This window comes from Planococcus citri, chromosome 1 (genome assembly GCF_950023065.1).
Source record: "Planococcus citri chromosome 1, ihPlaCitr1.1, whole genome shotgun sequence".
Taxonomy (NCBI): domain Eukaryota; kingdom Metazoa; phylum Arthropoda; class Insecta; order Hemiptera; family Pseudococcidae; genus Planococcus; species Planococcus citri.
This window is the reverse complement of record NC_088677.1, coordinates 51,919,191-51,938,727: the sequence shown is the minus strand read 5'-3', so window position 1 is coordinate 51,938,727 and position 19,537 is coordinate 51,919,191. Positions and strand designations below refer to the sequence as shown.

General features: G+C 34.7%; 1 protein-coding gene across 1 annotated transcript; it reads right to left on the bottom strand.

Annotated features, from left to right (window-relative positions):
• Positions 1–6,936: 6,936 nt before the first annotated feature.
• LOC135832616 (tyrosine-protein phosphatase 10D-like) lies at positions 6,937–17,985 on the bottom strand. The gene is made up of 4 exons (XM_065345980.1): positions 17,619–17,985; positions 17,102–17,190; positions 13,409–15,758; positions 6,937–10,734 (listed from the first exon to the last, which is right to left on the bottom strand). Exons 3-4 carry the CDS (start codon positions 15,727–15,729, stop codon positions 8,448–8,450), a joined length of 4,608 nt encoding a protein of 1,535 aa, XP_065202052.1. The 5' UTR covers positions 15,730–15,758; positions 17,102–17,190; positions 17,619–17,985; the 3' UTR covers positions 6,937–8,447.
• Positions 17,986–19,537: the final 1,552 nt, after the last annotated feature.

Genomic DNA, 19,537 nt, shown 5'->3' with positions numbered 1-19,537 from the left:
TGAAGCTTATGTCAAGGTCTTATGGTTTTGACGAACTCTCTCTCGTGTAATCGCATCGTATTTGTACTTTTTTTTTTGAGATAATCAATTTTTCCATTATTAAAGGTCATAGAGTCGAAGTAATCTGTATGTTATGAAAAAAGTTCATCGACGAAGATGATCGAAGATGTAATCGATAAGTCATTTGATACTAATGATACTATTTTTTTTTTTTAGCTAAGTTAAAATCGGTTTTACTGATACAGGCCACAGGATGATAATTGAGACCGAGTTTGGGACTCCTTATGTACAAGTATAGGTACTCACTGCTCTCTAGTAGATACATTCATCTATGGACGAAAAATCACTAGATCTGCTGACTTTTCAATACGAACTACGAAGATGGGTGACTTAAAACATTATACCTATTTATCTATCCACTTACAGCACTACAGCAGTGATGCTACAGCATCAGCTCATGGCATTTCAATAAAACATTTCAAAAACTCCTTCCTTAGAAGTCAAAGAAATTGGCTACTTGGTACCTACAAGTACATATTCTACACCTTATTCAATCAAAAATTTTACGCAGTTTAAAATGAAACAAGGCTTTTTTTGCTTTCAAAGTAGGCAACTGTTTCAACTGATGAAAAATAATCAAACGCAACAAACGTATACCTACTACGTGTTTAATTTTTTGCAATGGGAGTGGTTTTCACAACCATACATATAATGTTACATGAAGTAGATCGTTGTACTTTTTTTTTTTGAAATTGGAATACAATTTTGTCTAACTGGGGCCAATGAAATGAATGCGGTTGGCACTTTGACTTCAAGTTCACCTTCTCTACCTTATTAATTATTATGAATTACATAGCTATTTATGCAAAATAACTACCTAAAGGCAATTTTCGGGCGTATTAATTTTTTTAAATACCTACTTAAAAAAGAAAGAACGAAAAAATCATTTTTACTTTAAAATATTCCAAAAAAAATAATTACCTATTTCAGGACAAAAAAAATGTAAATTGAGCATAGCCGGACAAAGTATACTTAAGTGAAATTTGCCATTCCCCCGGATTTTGAAATTCACCAGCGAAGTTGATCCTCGTGATTTAAAAACCTACGATTAAATTTTCAAATCACTCAACTTCCCCCTCCCCCCAAACGCTCCAAAAAAGGTGAAAAATTGCGATTACAGTAAAAATTTTCATCTCTGGCAGTTTTTACTTTTTAGTCAAATTTTTCAAGCCTGCAGGGATGCCAGACACCCACCGATGGTTTTTATGGAATATTCAAATAAAAATTTGGAAATATTTTTTCAGTAAAATGTGCATTTTTAGTGTTTTATCGCTATTTTCAGTAAGTTCTATCAAAAGTGCAATTATGAAAAAAATACCTATCTATGTATTCAAATTTATCATGTACCTAACTTAGATATTATATGAACATATATTTTTTTCAGCATTTTTTATACTTGGGTGATTGAAAAGTGAAAACTAATCTTTTTCACGACTTCCCCTCTCCAAGTGATCATTAATTTTATCTATTTTTTGCCATGTATCATAAAAGATGCCCTACAATCTACATACATCCATCAACTTCAATTAGGGTCGAATTTGTTCATTTTTCTATTATTGCAATTCTTATTTTGAAAATTGAAATTTGAATGACGTTATTTTGGAAACCCCTGGTCCTCCTTTTGGATAATTCACCGGGCCAAAGTTATTGTTTCGAAAACATACCCTCTTTGAGGATCCATATCCCCCCACCAGGGGCACCTCCGGATCTAAACATTTTTCCAAGTACACCATCATTTAAATTCGAAATGAAGATCTCCACTACGTTTGGTCAAAACACCTGCGATGTAATTCATGTTATTCTGGTTCAAATAGTATGAAATTCAGTAATTCAACTTTATTCAATGTCAAGGTAATTCAGGCGTTAACATGTGGCCTTTATGATGAGCACTTCCTCTCCACTCCAGCCAAAATTTTATCGATCATGAACAGCTATAGCAAAGAAAGCATTCTCAATTTCTCATTGAACTACGAGTAAGAATCATAACCTCTCAAAAAATGAAATAAAAAGATCATAGCTAGGTCAAAGGAAGTGCAAGCAATTTAACCATAGACTGACAAGACATAAACTGGTTTCTAAAAAACTTGAAACATTAGGTAGGTACTCGTTCATTCCCAAAATAATGAGAAGATATCCAAGATTTTAAAAAAAATTAACATTATACCTAGTTTATAGTTTTCCGAAGACAAAATTCTTCGCCTCAAAAGCTCCAATTTTTCCACCACTGCCACATCAAAGAGATCTGCTCGTGCGAAAAAAAAAGTGCAAGTTATAGTTCTTCGCAGAATTTTGTCGAGGTAGTGGCGATGGCGGTTTTTCGCTGAATCCGGAATCAACATTTACGATAATTATATATTTATGAACATTGTATGTATATGGTACTAGTTTATCTTGTTTCATAATATGTACAGTACATATAGTTATAAAAAGTCTGCGTTCATTTACAAGTTTATGACTGTGTATGTTTCTGTATCCGTACGCCGATCTGGTAAACCGATTTGGTTCATATCCTTGAGCCACTGTATTGACCTATATTATGCGAATATCTTTTTGTGTATTACCTACTGCTGCTGGTTAATATACGACAACGGCGATCGCCATCGCTATCGCCGCTTCGGTGTAAATTAATTCTCCATATTTGTGTATACGGGGTTAACATAATAATTCTTCCAACTGTTCATATGCATGTTATATTTTAACGGAAGTAGGTACTATCTGCGTATGTGGGTATATCGAGTACGTGATGGTGAAGGAATTTCGTTTCGAATAATTTTGCTACAAAGATGTTGCGGCAAATTTACGCAAATTATTCAAGTTGAGAGAAGAGTTTTATTCCAGTTTCTAGCAGCTAGACAGAGGTAGGAATTGAATGAGAGGTATGCGGCGTTATTGCACTCAATGGGAATTCTTCCGGAAAAGTATTAAGAGATATGGGTAAAGGCATCAAGAGAGAATATTTTTCCACATAAGTTTCCAGATCTTGAAAAATCCAGACAAGTATGAAAACAGAAGAGATTTTCCCTTGCATCATCATATTTTCCCTATTGTAGGAAAAATACCTATCAGTGTTATCTATTGGCAAGGTATTGCTGTCAGATCGTCAGAAATCATGGTTCAAGATATGGGTACAAAACCGAAACCGAAAGCGGACAAAACTTACCTACCAGTTTTTATTTTCAACCAAATGCCAAGTGACAAGAGAGTTGGCTGAAATGGTGAAATCTCTAAACTTAATTACCTAATACCTTCAATATTATCTACATGCGGTCAATTCTATTTTCCCCAAGATGTAAATTCTGGCCTCTGGGAAGTATAAGTAAATGAAATGAAATGATTGACGTATCAAGCTTTTTTGATAAGAGTAGAAGCTCATTTCGCAATTCGGAATTGAACTTTCAAGATCATTATCAAATTCTTTAGCAAATCACTAAAAAATTGAAAATTCTTAAGCACCCATCCGCTTTTTGAAAGATTCTCTCAGAATAAAATGCAATAATATGATGAAAATTTTTAAAAACTTTCAAAATGTGTGCATTTTTATAATTTTTTGAAAGTACAGGGTGTTCCAGAATAACCTTTCACATTTTGGTAACCACTGATCTGTGTTCAAGTGGAGCTAGGGGAATGGTAAAGGCGGTTCTAGGTAGCCAAAGCATGCCGAATTATGTTTCAATAGTTATTTTTTGCCCTGGAGAAGTAGATGGCTGTACAGTGTGCTTTTACTGTGAAGGCCTTTTTTAAAAATAAAGGTTCCTGTAACTCTTTACTCCTTATTCATCAGTAACGAAGCTCATTTTTATCTAAATGGTGAAGTGAATAATTGGAATGTGCGCTTCTAGTGTACAAAGAATCAGTTGATAATACTTGAGAAACATCTAAACCTCCGCCAAGTTGACTGTTTGGTTGGGCGTGGCTAAATTCGGTATAGTGGGACCATGTGTGTTTAATGAAACAGTAACAGTGAGGGGTAAGGCAAAATGTTAAACGAGTTTCTTGTTCCGAACTAAAAGACAGACGCGACGTAATAGAGTTACTTACTTCCTTCCAACATGTTGGAACTACCAGGGATGTACACATATGTTTAGCGCGTGAGCACTTCAGTCATCAAATAATTTTGTTATGGTCGACGTGTTGAACCAGAAATTTAATGGCCACCTTGATCCCCTGACTTTTCAGCCTGCGATTTTTTTTATGGAGTTATTCCAAGTCAAAAGTGTATCGAGATAAATCTAGGACTCTGAAACAGCTTCTAGGTTCATGAGTCGCAACTGATTGGAAGAGAAGTGTTCAATAATTTGAAAAAATGTTCGGTTGAATGTGTCAAAAATGAAGGAAAATATCTCGATGGAAAAATTTTTAAAACTTCATTTTTAATGAAAACTCAAATATACGGTCTAAAAACGGCATATTTCTACTTCATTTTGGTTGTAAAAGAATTTTTGTAAACATTTTTCTCTCAGAGTAATAAAAAAAACAAATGTGAAAGGTTATTCTGGAACACCCTGTAGGTAGGTATGATGACAAGCTTAAAAGTTGAACTTCAACCAAACTCGAAATTTTTTTGTTACATTTTTATACCACATCTTCTAATATGCCCTTAGGTACTTTTGTTTTACATAAACTATAGGTAAGTAAGGGTATGTTTACTGTGATTTTCAACAATTTAATTTGAAGTTTCATGCCATGCTCGAAAACAATTATTCTCTCTTCTGTATTCGTATACCTAAGCATCAAGTACCTATCCAATTGACGTTAAGATAAATTCGAGAACTTCTCCGGTCATTTAGATACCCTTGAACCAGTGCAAAAAAAAACTTACACTAAAAAAGAAATTAACGCGCTCGTATAGAATTTAAAATAACCCATGGCTTAAGATAAATTACAAGCAGGCAAATATCAATCGCAAAAATGTTAATACTTCAAATAACTCGTTAAGTAAATTGACCTCGTTAATATTACCAACACATAGTAGACTTTAAAAAGGTGGAAGGAAATTCGCCTTGATAAAGCTCAATAGGGACACATGTATCCGTAAAAATTTATATAAGTATAGGTAAGCAGAGGTTCTAAATGAGGTATAAATACCCATATTAGACTTTTCACAACATTGCGGTTCTATACTCGGCACGCTGGTACTAAGAAATCTCGCACTTTTAACAATAAATTTGAAAAAAAGCGTGCTCCATGCGATAATTGTTGGAAAATGATTTCATGCATGTGCTTAATCGAGCGTAACATGATGTATTATTTTGATAATTTTATCCGGCTTCTACGTAAATATGAAAATTTATTAGTTTCTTTTCTTTATTCAGAAGTACCCACATGCTACATAAATATGTTACATATGCCAACGATCACGATAGCAACTCGTGTCAACAAGATTTTTTTCCAAATAGCTATCTATACGAGACGAATTTTTTCACCTTATTTACCAACTATTTACTTTTTTTTTGATTTTTGGTATTTGAAACGTGTAGCAGTGAAACGTAGATGATAGGTAATTAAAATTCTCCATTTCAACTAGCATGGAATAAGGAGATGAAAATTCGCCAAAATTTAAATTCCTAATGATCTGGCAGTGTGAAAAAAGTGGCCGAAGATTGATCGACATGACGCCAGAGGCTGGTTAAACTCAAACCAATATCGGATTATACCGAGGCCGGGTACCTTTAACTACCTACCTTGTCTAGTCATTAAATTAAAATCGCTGATTATTGTGATTAAAACGTGTTACCGCTGATAATCAGACAGGTTGGCGAGATGATAAACAAACGAATAGGCGGGAATTTATTCTCATGTCTTTCGAATATGAAGCATAATTTTTAATGTGGAGTAAGATGTAACCCTAGTGATTAGTCAATTTCAATCACATCTTGGATAATGAAGTTGCATACGTCGGTTTTGTAGGAGTTGGTACCTTTGTACACAACGTTGCTGCCGCAACCAGTTCGTACCTATTGCAACTTATGGAAGGTACGTCTACGTAGGTATGTACTATACCAAAGGACATACTTACATATTAGGGCGAATCCCCCCCCCAAAAAAAAAGGTCTGTGAATGTTGATCAGATTCAGTAAAGACATTTATTTTGAGTTAAAAGCAACTCAGAAATTTTTTTAGCTCCGGGGGTACCCATGTGGGGAGATTTGGGCTCTCAAATAGGGGACATTTTCGAAAAAAATCGTTGTTTTTTCACTCCTGTCACAACCCAAGAATCTCAAATGAAGGCATTTGAGTGAGATTTTGCGTCGATTTACGTTATTGCCTTCAAAATCCAAGACCACTTTTAGAGTTTGTTGTAAGCACTGAGCAGTTGAAAATTTGCAAATCGCTTATTCTTGGATAAATGTGTTTCAAAGTTTTTCTTCGCAAAAAATAAATATTGAAAAATATGTATCTTTCCTGAAACTGAAGAAATATTTTGGCACACCGTGTTGCCAATTTCTTGGTCATTATTGCCAATTTCAAAACATCGTTAACATTTCATAAGTTTTTGACTGTTTTCCTCAATTTTTGAATCTTTTGGCACCATTTTTGTATCCATGTAGCACAGTATGCAATAAAAATCCTTTTGAGTCAAAACTTACATCACTTACATGATCCATCTTGAATGGTGGTCCAAAATCCCTGTGAGAAGGCCAACATTTTGCATCTAGCTCACCCATAAAATATCAATTAAAAAACATTTTATCATTCTATAAATTTATTCACACACACGCAAAAAAAAGAAAAAAAGTAATACGCATACTTACAAAGAAGGATGTAGAATATGGTTAACAAGTTAAGTACATTACATACAATGTATTCTTTTTTAATTGAATTAAAAAAATTCCGCTAATATTTTTCTTTCAAAAAGTTGACAAATTTTGGATCTAGAAGAGCAAAGTACATATATTTTTATTCATCACCTATTAGATCCGATCCAACAGTAAGTAAATTAGATATCTAATATAAAAATAATAGTAATTGACATTTTATCACATTACTTTAAGCTGAACAACGAAAATACAACGTATAGGTAGGTACAAATTAATGCATAAAAATAAAAATGGGTCAGTAGTACTTTACATATCGAATAGTTGCCGAATCAGTAAGATACATACATATTTATAAAAATACAATACAAATGAGCCTTTTATTTCAATTCTTGATTGAAAATATGCTTCAAATTACATGGTAGGTATGTAGTACATAGGTTAAGGAAGACATTATACGTATAGGTAGATGTAAGTTGCACATATCACATTTTTAAAATCACTGAAAAAATCTCTCCTAGTCATAAAATATTCTCTTAGGCAATAATGTTTTCCTATCACATAAATTCAACTTTTAAGTTAAGAATTAGGTACTTTAGTACATGCATGAATGGAAAATTTAAAAAATCGATGAATAAGCTATGCTTAGTCAAGGTCAAGATCACCAAGTATAGTATGGTAGATGAAAATCTCACCAAAACATAAGGAGTATTCAGTACGCAACAATGTTAAGTCATGTCAAATATTCAATTATTTAAAATGCTGCTAAAAATAACTGATTCAATTTATGAAGATGACTAATCTATAATCATGAAAAGAAAATTTATCACTATTAAGTAAATATCAAAACAGATCTAGGTACTCCTACCAAATAAATAAGAATTTAAACTGGGTCACTTACATTATTAAAATAAGATCATTTAAGTATAATGATTTATAACTAATAATAATAATACGCGATGAAATGCAAAGTAGGTAATAGCCAAATTTTTAGGCACTAATGTCCACTTTAGTAAAAAAAAAATTAAATAAAAAAATATTAAGAAACGGACGGATGGAGCATGCATACAGCCAATAGTTCAATAACGGCAGCACATATTGGAATTGATTTTTTCATAGTTCTCGTAATTGAAACGAAAAATATAAACATAAATATAAACAATAACAACAAAAACAATAATAACAACTTCAAAATTTTAAAAAATAATAGCAAAATACAATCCAGTGAATGAAATAGGTATGGGGAGGAGGAGGGATACGCAACAATACAGGGTGGACAGAAATATTGGGTACCCTTAAAAAAGTTTTCTGATAAATACTTCGGTTGGTCACAGTGAATGATAATAATGGTAGCACATGATTGGTTGTTAGACTGGAGAGATAACATTTCACCAATCATATGCATCTATTTCACGTTGCCAACCTATATTTTTAATGAAAAACTTTCTTAGGGGTACCCGATATTTCTGTCCACCCTGTATAATATGGCAGGTTTATATACCTATGTATCAAAATATGAAACATCAAGATGTAAAAGTTGTTGGCGCAATGTACAGTGGTTAACAAAGGCTTGGTCAATGTTTACATTTTAATATAAAATATGGCTTCAAATTGACGCTTAAGGTTAAAAACTCATATATTAGATTCGGCTATGCCTTCGTCATCTTCATATCCTTGATTATGATGAATTTCTCTAATGGCAGCCTGATTTTCCTGCCCTTGAAGTACAGCTAACAAACACTGATGAATACAAATATACTGCTGTTCAGTTTGCACCATCCAGACACGTTCTTTTCGCATCGCATACACAATGCCGAAAATGTCAACAACATCCGAATGGATAATCGACTGCAGTATCCTATCTAATGCAATAAATGTACCGGAACGACCAACTCCAGCGCTACAATGTACAACAACTGGCCTCTGATCAGGTCCGATTCGTTCTCTGAATGTCCTGACAAATCGTATAAGCGTTTGTGGTGGATTTGGTACCCCAAAATCAGGCCACGTAGTAAAATGGAAATGCCTTAGCATACGTTGCTGATCACCTCGACACATTATAAATTCAGAGATGACCCAGTCAGGATAATGCGTATCATTGAGCAATGTAACGGATATATCACCATAGTAAACTGGTAACGTGTCATATGGCCAGTAATGGTCACATTTTTCACGACCTTTCTCTACCACTCTGGTGAGCATGACAATAGCTCTGCTGTTACTTTCCCAGCACATGCGCCAGAAATCGTCTCGAGTGCAATGGAGAGGGCCCTGGGTAACAACGAATTCACGGGGTGAATTATAACCAGGTACATAGTTAGCATTGATGTAATCTGAGCCTTCCTCGTCATCAACTGGTTGCAATTTGAAACGGGAGTGATCATAAGGAAGGATATTTGTGAATCGGTTTTTAGGTCGATTACAGGGCAGGTCAGCTGCAGTGTTTAGTTGATCACGACCAACATGTTTCAGTTCCTCAAACTCTTCAGAGAAACGGAAATCCGAATCAGCTGACATGATGCGATAATGTTCGGCAAAATTCTCTAATCTTACTGGACGACTCGTTTCTACAATGCTTTCTGGCAACGATAAGCTATCATTACGACATTCTATCGCTTTCTTAATCATTGAACGTTTCTTTTTCAATGCTAAGAACACAGCACAAAGTATCATTATCAGAATAAGAGGGATGCTGACACCAACAAGCAATGGTGTATTATCACGATCAGTCTGTATAGGGAATGAATAAAACGTATCAGTGAACTTATCAGGTGCGGTGAATGCTCTGATTTTCACACGATACGTAGTGCCACTCTTAAGGGGTCCATTACAGTAGCCTTTAACACCTTCACAGTTCTGTTCACCAATGGTAAAGTCTTCAACTGAAGAATTCTCAAATGGATAATAAGGCTCCATCACTTGATATGGAGGCCAAATACTGTATGCTTGGACATCTCTCCAGCTCGGCATTTCAATTCCAGATGCGTTTTTGTTATCATCTTCAGCCACAATAACTGTGTAATTGGTAATTGGCCCATTCTGCTCACTGAAGTAATTTTTACGGAATCTGATCTGAATTGTTGTGGTTCCACGACGCACCTCAGTTGGCACAACTTGACTACTTGGTCTAGGAGGTGCCAGAATAGGCATTCGTTGTTTCCACACCGTTTCTGGACCGGGTCCAATCTTTGTCTCACCTTGTATCCTGAACAGGTATGTTTTACCAGGTGATAAATTTTTCACAGCACCTTGTATATCCCATGGTTTAAACTCCTTGATTTGCACATGACTTGATCCCTCCAAACCATAAATAACAGTGAACTTTAAAATAACACCATTCTGCTCGGATTTGGGAAGATACCATTCAAACGTAATATCGCTAGGTTGAATATCAATAGGATGGAACTTATTGACCTGGCCAGGAACAGATTCATCCGTAGCAAAACTACTGCTGACTGGTAATGAATGACGTAAAATTGATGACTCAGTGCCAGATCTAACAATAACAGTGAATGTGTAGTTGTGAAATGGTTTCAAACCAGTCAATGTGATACGAGTATCAGAGGTGGAATTTTGAACCAGGATATCATCAGCGTTCAAATACTGTACTTCAAATGTGTCGTATTCTCCTCTAGGCCGATCCCAAGTTAAATCAATGAAACGATCAGAAATTGAGCTGGCATTGATACCAAGAATCGGTTCTGGGTAGAGGCGATCTTGCTTTAAAAGCGGCTGACTGGCAACACCATCAGCTACTGTCCAAATGGTGAAATTGTACAGTCTTCCAGGTACTAGATTATCAAATGTTACTTTGGTTTCTGTGTCATTGGCCAGTTTCTCTTTGACTGCTATTGATGGATCTGATATTTGGAATCGATAACGATCGAAATGTGATGAACTTTGAGGCGTTGGTGTGTACCTGTGACATGAGAAATGAAATTGTTGAATTAACAAACAAATAAACAAGTTGGATTTTAGAAAATATGTGGGTCATTGTCATTGTCATAACAACTCAATGAAAAAAAATCAGTTTTTGATTTAAAAACCCTTGAAATCATTGACAATTACCAAAAAAATGAATATTTTAATGATATCTAAATCTCTTACATTTTTTGTCAATTCAGCTGAGTTTCTCAGTTTTTAATAGAACATACAGTGGTGTCGCGATAAGTGAAACCTCGATATGTGAAAAAACTCAATACGTGAAATAAAAACCTCCTTCCCTTCACCTTGGACCAATTTTATGTGTAAATCAACCTCAATAAGTGAAAAAGGGCTACCTCGTTAACTGAAACTAGGATTTATCCCAAAATTATCGAGTTTACCTCTACCTACAAGTGAAATGTTGTCTGCGTTTTACCTCTATAAGTGAAAATACCTCTTTAACTGAAAGGTACTGACTCGTTCAGCCTCTATAAGTGAAAAAGAGCCTCAATGTTTTGCTAAAGTTGAATTGTTTCCAATGGATTATGTGTCAAACAAGAAGGTAAGAATGACCTGTGAGCTGTTTAAAGACTGACTGATCAAACTAAATTCGAAATTGATCACTGAAAATCAGAAAATTTTATTGTTCAGTTCATGTTTTTCGTTTTTTTATCCGAATTTCGATAAGTGAAAATTAACCAAAAAAAAACTCCCTAACTGAAACCTTTGCATGTGAAAAACTCTTTTAAGTGAAACAAAAATTTTCTTTCCTTGAATTTTCACTTATCGCGACGCCACTGTATTTGATTTTAATGATTTTTTGAGAAGAGTTTTAGTTTTCATTCCAATTTTTGACATGTTTCAATGATGTTTTGAGCAGTTCTCACCAAGTTAACCAAACAAATGTTTCAAAATACAATCAGATAGGTACTTGTGATTTATAATGAATGATTTTACTTTATTTTACAGAATTTTTAGTCACTTTTTAATAAGTTAGGTACTTTGAATAATTTTTTAGGCAATGTTGCGGAATTTTTGTCAAATTTTCTCAAAGTTTCATCAATTTTAGGTAGCTAATTTTTACATTCCATGTAAGTAAAATTTTTTCCATGTCTTCATGTGAGAGAAAAAATTACATTATAAAATTCAATCCAGCACACATTTAATTTTTTTTCATTAGTAAACAGTCCCATTCAAATAATGAAAAATCAAAATGTTCCCAAGCCACCAATTTTCAAATCGTTTGAAAAGGACTAAACGTGATATTGAATTTTAAGTCAATAGCTTCAAAAACTGAAGTAACACCTTTTTATTTATTATGAATATGGAAGTTGGACCATTCTGGGTGCCATATTTGGAGAAGGAGTCACACAACTTTGAGATGGCCAGACAGAGATGACCATGAGAAACCAGACATGCAAATAAACAATCTTGTACAGGTTAAACAAGCGGACAGACAAACACAAATAAATGTAGGTACTTCATAAAATCGTCATTTCTGCACGAAAATGATTTTTTTTGGGTGTGATTTAATACCACGACAAAAAAGGGTGTCAGCACGACAAGCATAGGCACTTTCACCCCAGAAAAATCATTACCACGACTAAATAGGAAATTCCCGACAATAAGGAGCTTACCCCGACATGAAAGGTACTTCAACGACAAAAATAATGTATCGAACGACGAATTAAAATTCACAACATTTTATTACTTTCAACTGCTATAAAAGGCAATTCATGACAACATTTTTCTATCGAAAACAGGCATTTCACCGACAGAAATAGGCGTTCAAAAAATATTAAAATGATACCAAAAAAAACGAAGTAGGTATGTAAAAAATTGCTGTTTATAGAAGTAGTGTTTTGTGGGCTTTGATGGGCGACCCCTCTTCCTCTTTTGACCTCAGGGACGAAACAAAAGGGGGCTAAGGGGCGACAGTTTGCCCCCCTCCGGTTCCACGAAAGTAGGAAAAACTTGGGAAATTGTGAGAAATTCAAGAAAGTTGAGAAAATACAAAAATTCCAACAATATTTTAGTTTCAGTTTTCAAAAATTCAAATTTTTTACAATCATGTATTTAATTATTGTTCATTTGCCGACAAAATCGCCGATCTATCCTCAAAATTCTCATTTTTTTCCCTAAGCTTTTGCCCTCGCTTCGCTTAGGACAATTTGGTTCTCTTCTACTGAGTCACAATTTCACTCAAATTTTTTTGAAAGAAACCCTCAGTTGATTATTTGTCAAAAATTGTACAAAATATAATTGTAATTGAACTGATAATGTTCTGTCGTGTATGAAATTATTTTGTCGTGAATACTGCTTATCTCGTTATTAAATCGTAGTCGTTCATAAATACTTTATTGTCGGGCGTCATCTGGCGTGGAACTTCATCATTTTTTGTCGTTCATTCATCTTTTATGAACGAAAAAATGCTTGTCGTGATGACGCCCTTTTTGGTCGTGCAAGAAATATTTCCCCATTTTTTTTTACTTCATTCGACGAGAAATTTTCATGGAAAAAAAGAAAACCCTTCAGCATTTTTGAAAATAGAATAGTTATTACTTATTAGTACCCATCGTACCCAATGGAAGCAATCAAAAAGCAAAACTCCAAAACCTTGGTTAAATTAACATGAAATTACCTAAATTGGACAAAAATAAAAAACGTACCTCAGAGTAACGTGATCGGTGTCAAGAGGATCGTTGACAATCAAGACTTCGGACAAAATGAGTGGCATGGTTTGCAAATCTGTTGAACTAATATCACTCTCTAAATTGTATGAGACAGTTTGTATATCAAAGTGATATTTAATTCCAGGCATCAGATCTTCAATTGAGATTCGAACATTTTTCTCGTCTCTGCCTGTATCTGTGACGTTTTTCGACTGCTCTTGAATAATAGGATGCTGGGTGTTGGCTTCAGTTGAGGTTGCACTCCAAAATACCGCATAATATTCGATACGTCCTTCGGGTCTGGCAAATTCCAAAGTAATATTGGTCGAATCGACCAATCCAATCATATTGGTGACAGGGTTTGGCCTCACTGTGTAATTCAACTGCAGAGGATGAACTGATTCGACACCGTAACTGACAGTATTCACTTGTATGAGGTATCTTTCACCTGGTGTCATATCGGCGATTTCTGTTTCAGTGGCACCTTTTACACCTGGTAAGCGAACCCATTTCTCGTCTTCTTCAGTTCGGAAACGAATGGAGTATTCAGAGAATTGGGAGTCAATTGGTTCTTGCCAACGGACTACAACTGTATTAGAGTTGACTTTTTCAACCGTGAGATTTTTAGGAGGTTTTGGGTAAACAGCTTGGAAGTAGTCATGGGGTTCGCTTTGTAGACCATGACTGACGGCAATTACTTTGATATGATAGCCGGCACCAGGATACAAATTCTTTAGCATTAGTTTTGGTACGGTTGTGTTGGTGATCATAGGTTCGGATGCGGAATCATTTCGTGATACAATGACAATGTAGTTCTCTTGTCTCGAATCCACATCCGATTTCCACGAAATATCTAAACCGAATTCGGTAGATTTAAGTTCTTCAATGATAGGAGATGATGGCCGCGTTGCTAGATACACCACTGTTTCATTACTTTCAATTTGATTGCTGACTGCTTGTACCGATATGGAATAATTTCGACCAGGCAAAAGAGAATCTAAATCATACTCTTTGCCTTCGACCAAAGTGGTGTTACTGTCACCATTCAACGATTCCGCTTCAACATAACTGATTTTGAATAATTCTTGGTAACTGGAATTATCTACACGCCATTTAATTTTAAAGTCACCGGTTGTTGCAGCACTAGCTGTGGTCAGATCTTTAACTGGTAATGGTTTCATTGTAACATTCAACGTAGCTGGCCAACTAGCCACTTTGGCTGAGAAAGTTTTCACCAAGATTTGATACGTTCGACCAGGTTCTAATCCTTCATTTAGATCACATACTGTGGGCTCGTCCCTACCGCGCGTAATTGGGGCTGTCGTAATACCAGACTGTCTTCGAACGTTGACGCTAATCTGATACTTGTCAAATTCGCATAAACCTTTAGGCGGCTCCCATGATACACGGATGCTACGAGACGTTAGCCAGCTCTTATCATAGGTCAGTGATAAAGGTCGCAATGGAATGGTGCGATATTGAGCTGTAGTTGGCGTTGAAATTTCATCCTCACTGACTGTTTGCACAGAAATATTGTATGCTCTGCCTGGAATAAGGCCTTTGAATGCAGCCTGTGCTGGACCAGGCGGTTCACCCTCACGTTCCACATAAAGTACGCTTTCTGGCGCGTCAGCTGGTTCAATGGATACTTTATAATGACTGAATATACTGGCCGGATATGAAGGTTGCCACAAGACTAGTAATGTGGTTTCATTTCTAAACCATACGATGAATTTACCAGGTGTGCTTGGTTTAGTGGTAAAGTTCCGCGAAATATATGCCACACTTTCTTTATTATCATAGACAGTGAACAACTGAACTTGGTACGAACCACCGGGTGTTAAATCTTTCAAAACATACGGACTTTCGGTCAGACTTATCGTTCGCATTGGCACATTTTCGGTTAAGCTAAGCACCTTCATCTTGAAACCAGAAAATTCACCGGCTAGTGGCCCACTCCAACTAATCTGAGCTGTTTTACCGCCCCTAATATTAACACTCAAGTTTAGAGGAGGATCTGGTGGAGTTGTGATGGCTGCAGTCCATGTTAGTAATTCGGATACAGTGGAATTGGAGAAATATAACCAGAATTCATATTTAGTTCCGGGTAAAGCGTGTGAAAAATGAATTATATTGTTGATATCTTTTGCCGAAATTGTCGTGTTTGGAGGAGGTGAACCTTTTGGTGGAGCATAATCTAGTCTATAGATGCCATTTTCCTGATTAGATGGTTCTGGTATTTGAATTACCAAATCGGCAGACAAGGCGACCTTAATTTGCAATAAGATTATCACAACTGTGAGGCGAAGCGGTGTCATCTCGGCGAATAGATGTGATTAAACGAAAGCTGTCAACATAAACAAAAAAACTACCATGAGAATGCATGACGTTCTTCAAAATGATAGCAGCAATAGAGAGTAGGTACTTATTTTTTTCATAGTAAAATACAGAAATTCAATTTTTGAAAATTATTCACCAATGCCATTGCATCTTGTACATACATACTTATTTTTGAAATTCCATCAAAAAAAATTTTCTAGCATCTACGAGAGCTCGCAACGAAAAATATGTTCACATTACGATAAAATTGCAATGAAGCAGGAAAATGTCGCGCGGTTTTTGACTTTGAAAAACTCATTTTGAAATTTCGGTGGAAGGTACAAACATCTCTTCTCTTTACCACGATATCTAACGGAATATTTTTTGAAAAAAGATCACTACTACTTTCACTACCTTTTTTTAAACAAATTCTCAGAAAGCTCTCCACTCGACCTTCCCCCTCTCACATACACACAAAAATTAACAAAATCGAATATCTTACAGGAAAATTTTCAAAAAAATTGAAATCGAAAGAAAATTTGTATATAAAGTACAAAGCATTTTTTAGTTTGAATCAATTTTTTCTTTCAATTACGTATGTTTATGTACCTATTTAAACTCTTTTGTTGCTTAGCTGCTTCTATCACTACTTTAGCTGCTTCCCAACATCTCTTTTCCGCTCCAAATTACAAAATTATTTTCAACAAATTTTCAAAATTTCAAAGTTCAGTAGGAGGAAATTGGAAACATATTTTTCAAGTGATACATATATGTAATTTTTTCATCAACAGTCGACTTAGCCTTTTGTTTCAGTTTGCATCTTCAAATTTGACAACTTTGAATAATCGTTTTGAGAAAATTAAGGGAAAATTTACCAAAAAACTTTGAAATTAATTGACACGTAAATGAAGAACGCTGAAATTCGCGCATATGTTATCTATCTCTAAAGCTCACCCATCCCTCCAGGAAAGAACTGAACATTTGGTGGCTGGAATGCTCGATTAGGGCATGAAAATTGACCAGTGCACCTAATTTCAACTTTCTAGCTCAATTTTTCCATACAGGTACATGGCTGATGATTCTACTTGACTATTAAAATGCACACAAATTTTAACCATTTTCGACGTGTTTGGAACTCATAAAAGAAAACTTTGCACGGTTGAAAGGGCAGGTTTGAGCACAGAAAAAAAATTCAAAAACGTTTCCACCTGTTTACAATCACTGTTTGGATGGTACGTAGAGCATAGCAAAGAATTCAGCTTACATCGACGATGAAAAAGTATTCATATGCACAATATGTAGGTGTAGGGGAACACTTCTCATAAAAATATAAACATGAATATAATTTATAACTGGAAAACAATAACTCACCAATCAATGGTTTCGGTCGATTTGAAATAGTGGAGTAAAACGACGGCAGCGTTAAAACTCTGAACTGGCATTTTACCTGTTGCTCAACTCTGCAAACACAAACGTCGAAAGTTAACGAAATGTAATTTTTGGCACATTAATAAAATGATTAAAATATATTTATACTTATTTTTTTAGCAATAAACAACAAAAACCATCGATAGATGACACAGAAGAAACATTACTCATTAAATTTCAAACTAGGAATTACCTATGTGTCTACATAGATGAAGGTAATTTCAAAGTATTTAAATTATGACACCTCAAACACCTTGAGGAACTTGATCGCAAACGATAGGTAATTCTAGCATGAGCAAAGTATTAAGTAAATTGCATTGAATATCCATTACGTGTTTTTTTTTCTAACAGAGATTTTAAACATCATGACCACTATCGTACTTCATTTACACATTCGTCACATCAAATTTAGAACAAGCTCTAAGTGAGGAAATAAAATGTTGAAAATTCAATTAGGTACCTGAATATATTGTGTTAATTATTCCCATTCTGCACTCCATATCCGCGTGATTCTTTCGGCAATTTTGACGTATGTAGTAATTCAAAAATATGTTGAGCAGCTTGATTATTACGAAATGAATGAAAACGTAGGGATCGTCACCGTTGGGAATTCGAGTTGAATTTTTGAGAAGTGAAACATACCCGAATAAATTCCAGTGGCGATTATTCGCGACGTCGACCAAATAACGATATCATTTAGAAAATAAAAATAATATTCATATTCAACCTAAACTAAAGATAAGCGTAAAACAAAATAGAATAGTGTTAATTTTTCATTATTATGAATGAAGTTCAAATCACGATCAAATCACATAGATTTTAAAAAGTGAATGAAAACGACACTGCGGTTTTATCAGCAAGTTTGATGTTTTTGAATTTTTTTCCACGCTGGCTACCCTGCATAATGGACTACTTTTGCGCTCACCAGGTTCGCTAACATCGCGTGACATATTGGTTGAATGAAATTTTTAAAAAATTTAAAAATTGGTTGTACCTAGTTGTACCTTGTACGAGTATTTGTATCACGGTTGTCGGGGTCGGGTTGCATTGTATTGTACTCGTGTACTGTACACTGTACTTATGTAGTTATACTTATGCATACTAATACTATACCTATGGGGGAAACTCAGTTTTTCAAATTTTTTAGTAGTAATCTGAAATACCCAAATAGGCAAATACCCAAGTGAATTTACGTAAATTTTGATGAGGAATAAAACTTACTTAAAGTCTTAAAGAAAAAGAAAATTATTTACTGGTCGAATGATGCAAAAAATTGGAAAATTCTCATTAACATGCAGAAGAAACAATGGTTTTATGAAGTATTTTAATTCACGGATTGTTATATTATATGTATACTTACTTGTACCTAATTCTTTTAAAAATTTGATTTTTTTGATTTTTTTTTCACATTTCCTGAAGTTTACAAATTGATTACAAAATCAATTTTGAATAATTCACACTTCCAAAACCGGTCGAAAAGACGCCCAATAACGCATCGACCAAAATCTTTATAGGTGCTAAAACTGCTAAAAGTTCATTTCTGACTGGTGTTGGCATTGTTGGCAATACATGTTTGCGAATTTTTTGCGAACATGATGAAAACTTTCAAATTCGAAATAACTTATTTTCAAACTTTCAAATAACAATAACTAACCTAACTGATGCACTACTCTATGAAAAAACATAATTTAAAAGTCCAAATTTTCGCGTTCTTTTGCAAAATGTGCGTGAATATAATTTTAAATTTTCGCACAGCCAAAATCAAAATTTTGTCAAAATTTGGTTACTTTTTTCCCAAGCGTGAAGATTTGAGAATTTTCAAAATATATAACCACATGAGAATATTCGCGATTGTTTGCACTGAGCAAATTCTTATATTAAAAAATCGCTGGAGGCTCCAGAACGGCTCAAAACTGTGGTATAAAAATAGCTTTGAAAGAAGTAGGTACATATATTTACGTTGGTTCACTTTGCTCCAGAAATATATACTTCATGAAAAAGTTTGAAAGTGGCCTTGAAACAGCTCTTTTGGATTATTTAAATTTTCAATATGTTGTCAAAAATTTTAAAATGAACTCTGGGAGCTGAAATTTTGGTTACAAAAATCTCAAAACATACTCTTTCAATCTAATTTGTTTTCCTTCAGTTTGAAAAGAATGCGTTCAACAGGTTCCCTCGTGAAATGAATGAGGACGAGGTACAAGTTATGTTCTAAAATTAGAATAGAAAAATTTGAAAAAAATGCGAAATTACGACCCCCTTCCCTCACGTTTGCAACTTCATTAAAATAATGGGGTTTTATGATCTTTAGGTAGATAGGAATGCAATTTCTTCGTAGTTTCAAATTTTCTTAGTGTAATTTTTTGATTTATTATTCTG

Bases quoted from the DNA above. Each gene is read 5' to 3' on its own strand.
- LOC135832616 (XM_065345980.1), bottom strand. From the start codon at position 15,729: ATGACACCGCTTCGCCTCACAGTTGTGATAATCTTATTGCAAATTAAG. The intron at 10,735-13,408 runs GTACGTTTTTTA...CTCATGTCACAG, and splicing joins ACCGATCACGTTACTCTGAG to GTACACACCAACGCCTCAAA.